The sequence below is a fragment of the Triticum aestivum genome, chromosome 7D, assembly GCF_018294505.1.
Source record: "Triticum aestivum cultivar Chinese Spring chromosome 7D, IWGSC CS RefSeq v2.1, whole genome shotgun sequence".
In the NCBI taxonomy this organism is placed as follows: Eukaryota; Viridiplantae; Streptophyta; class Magnoliopsida; order Poales; family Poaceae; genus Triticum; species Triticum aestivum.
Window position 1 is genome coordinate 109569431 of NC_057814.1, and position 7932 is coordinate 109577362.

Below are 7932 nucleotides of genomic sequence, written 5' to 3' on the forward strand. Positions count from 1 at the left end.
CGTTTGTGCATATGCCTCCCCAAAAAATTTGGGGAAACACAAGGCATACTTGTCACAAATTCATTTCAATGGTCGCATTCACTATATGTAAAGTCATATTAGCTAGATTTAAATCACTCAGAGCACATGATTGGTAAGTGTATGGCACCGGTTGAGAGCCCACAAAACATAACACCCATTTTAATGGCAGGAGAATGGATAATACATGTGCCGGTAACACTGTCTAAAATCCCTGCAGCATCTTCTCCATGAACTGCCATTTTCTAGCTTCCAGTAATAACTTGGGCATCAACGGATCATGCAGTTGCATCACCAAACATTGGCGCACAGAGTAAGTGAAATAATGCGACGCACGAATGATCAGATGAATGCTTAATGGGTATTAATGAGCTGGGAAAGCACACTCAGGCGTCCACAGATTCTTCATTTGGTGATTGGGAATGTACTTTGCTGCACTACTTTGTTGTCTTCAATCTTCGATCTAAATGCATGCCATTCCTTGTTTCTCACCAATGTTTACTGTACCATAACAATAGATGACATACAACTAATTTGGCTATTAACCATCAACGAAAACCTAATCACAATTTTTTGCGGCAACGAGCAGGCATGGTCCTAGTACAGTATCTATCTCTCCTATGTCCTTGTTACTGAGACACGTTCGTCTCTGAAACAACATCTATTTCTCCTCTGTCCTGGTTACTGAGACACGTTGGACTCTGAAGTTACACTCTTTCTGACAAGATGAAATTTGCCCTGCAGAAAAGGACAGAACAGAGCACCACTAAACATCAGCCAGACATACTTAGCAGGAAAAACCGAAGTGGCCAAAAAAAAATAACAAGAGGATTACCTCTCGAAGGAGATGTGTTACCAGAGACTTATCAGCGGTATTCTTTGAACTGAAGAACAGCTGATTCGTGTATTGTATCCTTATATTTGGAATGTTGACTCTTGAGAAGTAATCATGAAGAACAACTCTAGGAGTCCAGATTTCCATACATTTCATGACAAAGACACCGCAATCATTCCTAAAAATCAAATAAAGCACAAACATCAATACAAGAAAATTTATTTCACAAATGTCGGCAATGAACATCAAGAAACACATGGTTGTAGATAGCATTACCCGTTTCCTTGTCTTGGCATAGCAGGATAGACAATTCTAAAATTATCGAAGCTATACTCTGAATCAACTATCAACTTCCACAAATGTTTGAAATTACCAACCTAAATTACAACACATCAGCATTCACATGACTAAACGTTGAAGGTGAACATACTAAAAAAACAGAGGAAGATTTGCAAATAGAATTACTTACAAGCATCTCACTGACGACAACTTGGTAACGAGACTTCTTACGGAACAAGGAATCCATAAATACAAATTGACAGTTTTGTAGGTCGACAACAAATAAAAACCAGTGCTTACAATGGCATATAGGAAAGAATAGCTGCAACAGAAAAAATATTTGTAAGAAAAATTCATATATTACACAAATATAAGAGACGAGAACTAGGACAAAGAGCAATAAGAAAATATCATACCAGTTCACATGCATCAATTTCCTTTGCTAGACTTGCACCTTTAAAAGTATTTTGTATGAGTTTAAACTGATCTTTGTTATGGTATTTTAGAATGTTTTCCTGCAAAATATATAAGAATCAGCAGCCAAACCATAACAAAACAGATTTCGGCATGTATATATGTGAAAACAGATGGAGCTTCAAATGAAGAAAATAATTACCCCAATATAAGAGAAGAAGTAATGTTTTTTAGAAACTGATGGATGGCAATCATCAAACAATTTCCGGCAGAAAACAGAAATCAGAAAGTTGTTGACATGACCCCCTGGCATCAATGACTGACCAAGAGAGAGGTAGGAGCAGCGGACTTTGCGATATATAATGGCAGTCATGCTGCTCACATAAAGATAGAATATAAATGTCAATACGATGCAGCTAAGTATTTCTTTTGCATAATGCATAATCAGAAGAAAAATAATTGAGCTATAGAAATGAAACAGGAAAGTGCATATATACCACTGATATCTTTCACTCCGTGCAAGTCTGCAGAACACCGCATAATATCTCCTCTCAAGCGCAGAGACTGGAAATCGATTTGTTTCAGGAACAGGAGGATTGGACGGGAGAAGAACTCTCCTCGGATCATGGGGTGGTTTCTTTCTTCTAGAAGAACTAGTGCTAACCTTGATTACATACTGAACTTTGGATGCGGGGGTATAATCGGAAGAGCGATTGTCATGAGGATTTGCAGAACTGATAATGCTATTAGAAGCATTATCGTCTTTATTACACAATTGACTGCAACTCACGTTGGACTTCCTTTCATCAGTAATCTGTTCATCTGAAGAATCATTAGACTGCGACAGAAAAATATTAATATGGTTAACATGATGGTGTCATATCATGATCAGCAGAGGGAAAGCAACACAGCTCAGAGATTTTTTTTAAGCAAATAAAATGACTTACAAGTTTTGCTTCCACAGTTGTGTCAGCAGCAGAAACAGGAACAGTGAAACGTCTGCTCGTATTAATCACACTTTTTTTACCGGAGGGATTAGCATGTGATTGCTGAGAGCGATCCAGAGTAACTATGACATTGTGATTCTGCACACCAGGAAAAAAATTAGATCTCAAGTGGAATGGAAAATGAAGCTGACAAACCTAGCTTCTAAATAAACTGGAGGTAAACATTCGGACTCATCGGCATCACAGAACTGGAAGAATAGAGAGTGGAGACAATTTTTAATACCAAGACCTAGATTACCTAGTAGAAGTGGACAACCTTACAGAAGTTGCATATATACTATAAAGCAGTAAATTAATTAGGACTACTTTTACTGAACAGACGGAAAATAAAGCAGCCAGAAAGAAACACATTTAATACAGGAGATGCACAAACAAAGCTTCTTAACATAAAAGTGACAGATAGGTTCATAAAACTGAACCTTTCTGGCTAATAAATTATACAATATAGACTAACCTTATCAGTAATACTCTGGCTGGGCATCACAGAACAAACTGGATAGATATCATCCATTTCATGGTGAACATCAGAAAGAGGTCTGTGGACATTGACCATTTTCTCAGCAGGTTCTTTCAAATTGGCATTGGGGAGGAAGAAGGGAGCTTCAGCAGCAGCATCTGGTTGCTGAATGTCAGTGTTGTCCAATACCTTAATTAAGTTAAGCATGTATAATACCAATTATCAGTGAGTAGAGTGATGCAAGGAATTAACAATAAAAGCCAAAAGTGCATCTGAATAAGTTTTACCAGGCTCCTGCCATGATGGAGTAGGCAGGCGAGGAGCTCGTCAGAGTTAGCCGCCGTCCTGAGAGCGACGGCCGCCGCCTGCATCCTGCTGCATGCGTCGCCGGGGCTGGAGACGGATGTCAGGCGGAGACACTCCATGGGGAAAAGGTGGACGCTCCGTATACCGATCGCAGATATGCTGGCTAGCTAGCTTAACTAATCTGTAAGCATCCTGGTACATCTTTGTTCGCTGCCATGCTGCTTGCTAATTAAGGCTGACGTGCTGCCTGTCAGGCATCACATCCTGTTGCCACCATGACAACATGGATACGCAGGCGGAGCAAGTCTGAACCGGCGAACATGCTTACTGCGGACAAGCTGTGGATCTTCACATAGTGACGACATGATGTAGTAAGGTAGGACGCACATGTTGGAGATTTCTCTCATCGTTTCCATGTACGCACACATAATGACGACATGGAGCTGATGCTATTTCTGCTTCGTTCCACCTTCCTCCCTTTTCTAATAGGAGTACCTGGTCCAGCTGATAAGATATCGCGTAGCTCGAATCGCCGGCAACGTCCGCTACCAACCGCCAACTTCCCCCCGCTGGTCGACTACCGGAGGACGCCGCGCGCCCGCGAACCGACTAGAGGCAGTCGACGGCCGTCGCTGCTCCTCTTCACCGCCGCCCAGCCCGTTCCAGATCCATGAGTGGCGCCGCCGCCCAGCCCGCGACTGTTTAGGAGATCCAGCAGGGAAGCGGCGGCGCCATGGGGGCTGTGGGGAGCTCGGTGACCGTCGGTCAAGGGCGAGGAAGGGGAGGAGCAGCGGCGGCGCCATGGAGGGAGAGAGGGCGGGGGCACGGCGTCCGTCTGTATGCGGAGGAGGCCTGGCGCATGGGGCAAGGGGAATTTGGTGGAAGGATCAACTCGTCAAAAGTGAGAGAGGGAGAGAAAAACTGACAGAGAGAATTTCAGATTGTTTGTCACTGCTAATTGTTGCTGCAGCTGGCTCACAATTTTCTTTTTTCGAGAATAACTTCCGATCTATTCATCAACTATCAAGATGGTACAAAGAACACTGAAGTAAAAAATACATCTAGATCTATAGACTCACAAATTGACACTAGATTGAACAATGTTTTATGTACACAACTACAATAGAAACAAACAACTTGTTGTGAAAGAATAGAAAAAAATCAACTTGAGCCGTCAGACTAGAGATATATGGCTCAACTTAGTTTTTAAAAGAGTAAAATTCATCGGTTGTCACTAAACTTGTCGTGTACGCTCATTTTAATTACTGTACTTAAGAATAGAATTGATACGACACTATATACGTGTTAAGGTGATTATACAGTCATTGTCACATCGTATAGCTCTATTTTGTTTAGTTGATCGGTCAAACAGTCCTCATCAGCTCACTCTCTCTCTCTCTTTTAACTATGCGGGTTCCACCTGTCGCGAACTCGAAGCTAAGGCCTCACGCAGGCACCCTCCGTGGGCTAGCCATTAGAGTAAACATAGTATAAACAACGATTTATGTTTACTTACTGAGCTACATCTTTTTTATTATCTACTTGTTCAACGCACTAGGTAACCTTTCGATTCACACGAACAGTTCTTTATTTTTTGGCAAAAGTGAATTTCCATGTCCACATAAATTCAGGCCTGCCCAGTGCCGTTTTTCTACGGACCCACAAAGTGTGGTTAATGGTATGTTTGTTTTTTTAGGATAATGTCATGTTTGATTTATTACGATTTCTTCTGGGTGTTTTTCTTCTGGTTTTCTTCTGTTTCTTTTGGATTTTTCTCTTTGTATTTTTGTAATAAAATATATGTACACATGATATTTTAACATTCTATTAAAACATGACAAGTATTTTTTAATACATGATGAACATGCTTTAGGCACAAGATGAAGAGTTTTTATGCACGGTGAACATTTTTTAAATACGACAAACATTTTTCAACATAGAATGAATGTTTTTTAAATGCATTATGTACATTTTAAAATATATGATATTTTTTTAATATGCGATGAACACCATATTTAAATATATGGTAATTTATTTGAATATATGATCACCATATTTTGCAGATACCATATGAACATTTTTTTGCATGTATGTGCATATGTAATGTTTTAATAATTTTTTACCCTGTTTATCAAAATAGAATAATTAGGGTGGTACTGGCCATCATGTCATGAACACTTTCCCTTACGTCTGAGACATTAGACGTCATATAGATGTTGAATCGGCAACGAAGTGTGGTACCATCTAAACTAGGAAGCATCGAGTGCCAAATTCTTGAACAAATAAAAGACTGGTTCAATATAGAGAACGGATATTTGGCTCTCGACCTCCATGGTGGCCTTAAAAAAAATCAAAATTCAAGCTTTTCGGATTAAAAAAACTGAAAAATAATAATTGTGCAAGTAAACAAGAATGTTACGTGTATGTGTGTAAAATTTCAGAACGAAAAACATGAAATGCAACCTGTACAAAAAAGACAAATTCATGACCGGGAAAGATGAATAGCATCATATGTTAAAAAGCCTTAGATTTGTCTTTTTGCCACAGCCCTCGTCTCAACCTATTTTGCGCTAAAAATTTACACACATGTGTGTTATGCCTTTATGTATATCTGTGTTTTTTCAAAAAAATTGAAATATAGAAAATATTAAATTTGTCGAAATTCGTATTTTTCAAAACCGAACTCCATGAAGCTCGGCCTCCAAAGTCAATGTTCGGTTGAATATAGCTATACGATCTAAACAATACGATAAAACGATCAAATCTGCCAGTACCCAGAAGCACGCGCACAGCCACCCTGCCATGGCAGGTCACATAAATCTACAACGCAGGTCACGTGAAACCATGCACGATATAATAAATGATATTTCAGTACAGCAAGCACGGACTGCGGGCATCTTCAATGCCAACCTGCAAAACACTTCCCGCATTCGTCGGCGGATAGGGGGACCAATCCGCAGATACAGATGCAGGACGTGGTCATCCAATGCTAGCCGCATACATTTTCACAACAACTGAAACCAATCGAACGAAATTCATTCAAACAAGTTCGGATTTCATATAAAAACAGCCCAATTTTATATAAACATACCGGATTTCATATAAATATGATGGATTTCACTACAAATACATCAAAACGGTCCTAGGCGGGCTCTAGAGTATAATTAATACCTTATATAAATAATCGCCGGCGTCCGGTCCCCGTCTCCGGCCATCAGCCCCGAGAACAGAAACTTCACCGTCTCCAGTTCCGCCTCGTCGCTCTCCAGCTCCGCCTCCGTGACCTCCACCTCCTAAGCCCTGGGAACTGAAGACTAATCGGCCGAAGATGCTGAGCCCACCAAGCTTGGCGTGGACGGAAGGGGAGGAGTTGTGGACTTCCTGAGACACGTGCAGCGACAACCTACCCGTGCACTAGTATTCCTCGCTGCCGGCGGCGCCCGCCGACGTGTCGGCTTCTTCTTCTTCTTCGTGGTCGTGGCGCCGGGGCGCAGCCTCCTCCTTGTTGGTGTCGCCGAACAACGCCTCGCCCGCGTCGTCGTCACGCTCCTTGCCGGCGGCCACCACCTCCGCTACCAGCCGTCGGCACCGCCAGCGGGCGAGACGGATCTCACGGGCGGAGCGGTAGGACTCAAGCAGTGTCTCCTGCTCCGCCAGGTCCGCGTTCGACGCGACCGCCCTGCCGGCGGTGACCTGCTCCTCCGCCTGCAGATGCTCCTGGAGGAGGTTGTGGTTGTGGTTGGCGTCGGCCTCCGCCTCCCGGAACTGCTCCTCCCGCTCCTCCCGCACCATGTCCATAGGGCTGGAAAAAAAGCTCAAAGCTCGCGAGTTAAACGAGTAGCTCATGACTCGGCTCGAATCGACTCGAACTCGAACAATAGTGAGTCGAGCCGAGCTTTAGTTTGAGATTGTTTACAAACCGAGTTAAACGAGCCGGTCCCATGGGTACTCGTGTAACTCCTCAGGCTCAGTAAAAAATCAGCGTTTTTTAGGGGTAGTAAAAAACAGCCACTAAACACCTTGCATCCCAGCACAGGCCCAGCCGGTCAAGGTCCAGCCACCGAGCAGACTCGCACGTATATGACAATATATGTACATGTTAAATTCCCAATTAACATTTTTATCGTATTTGTAAGATTTTATGTTCATATCTTTAACGAGCTTAACAAGCTAAACGAGCCAGCTCACAAGTTATACGAGTCGAGCCAATCTTGAATTTGAGCTCGTTATAGTAACGAGTCGAGTCGAGCTAGCTCGTTAATGAAATGAGCTTTAGCGAGTCAAGTCGAGCTGGCTCGACTCGACTCGAATTCCACCACATGATGTCCATATAATGGGCACGGGCCTCGTCGATAGTCATGGTGCAATGCACTGGTGAGAGTAGAGCAGAGGAGGAGGGTGGCCCTGGCTCGTCGGAGGAGGCGTCCTCCATTTGGACGTCCTTCGGCTGCCTGCCGGCCTGCCAGTAGGCAGCAATGGCGGCCATGACCTTCTTTTGCTTCGACGTAAGCCCGTCCCAGAGAGCTTTGGCCGCGGAAGGATCCATGGCGAGGAGTGATGTGGAGAGGGATGATTATGGCTATGGTTGGGGCACGATTTATATAGCACCGGTGGGC

At 42.9% G+C, this 7932-nt stretch overlaps 1 protein-coding gene across 1 annotated transcript; it reads right to left on the reverse strand.

Moving 5' to 3' along the window:
- Nucleotides 1–360: 360 nt before the first annotated feature.
- On the reverse strand, nucleotides 361–4337 carry LOC123169160 (putative ubiquitin-like-specific protease 1B). Its single transcript, XM_044587011.1, has 10 exons — nucleotides 3298–4337; nucleotides 3008–3199; nucleotides 2494–2631; nucleotides 2044–2384; nucleotides 1749–1920; nucleotides 1549–1647; nucleotides 1323–1454; nucleotides 1130–1230; nucleotides 854–1031; nucleotides 361–756 (listed from the first exon to the last, which is right to left on the reverse strand). The coding sequence occupies exons 1-10, from the start codon at nucleotides 3433–3435 to the stop codon at nucleotides 700–702; spliced, it is 1548 nt and encodes a 515-aa protein (XP_044442946.1). The 5' UTR covers nucleotides 3436–4337; the 3' UTR covers nucleotides 361–699.
- Between the last annotated feature and the right edge of the window lie 3595 nt (nucleotides 4338–7932).

Excerpts from the sequence above, each read along its gene's own strand:
- LOC123169160 (XM_044587011.1), bottom strand. The coding sequence starts at position 3,435 with ATGGAGTGTCTCCGCCTGACATCCGTCTCCAGCCCCGGCGACGCATGC. Across the intron at positions 1,648-1,748 it reads ACTTCTTCTCTTATATTGGG|GAAAACATTCTAAAATACCA; the intron begins GTAATTATTTTC and ends TATATTTTGCAG. Across the intron at positions 1,032-1,129 it reads ATGCCAAGACAAGGAAACGG|GAATGATTGCGGTGTCTTTG; the intron begins GTAATGCTATCT and ends TTTGATTTTTAG.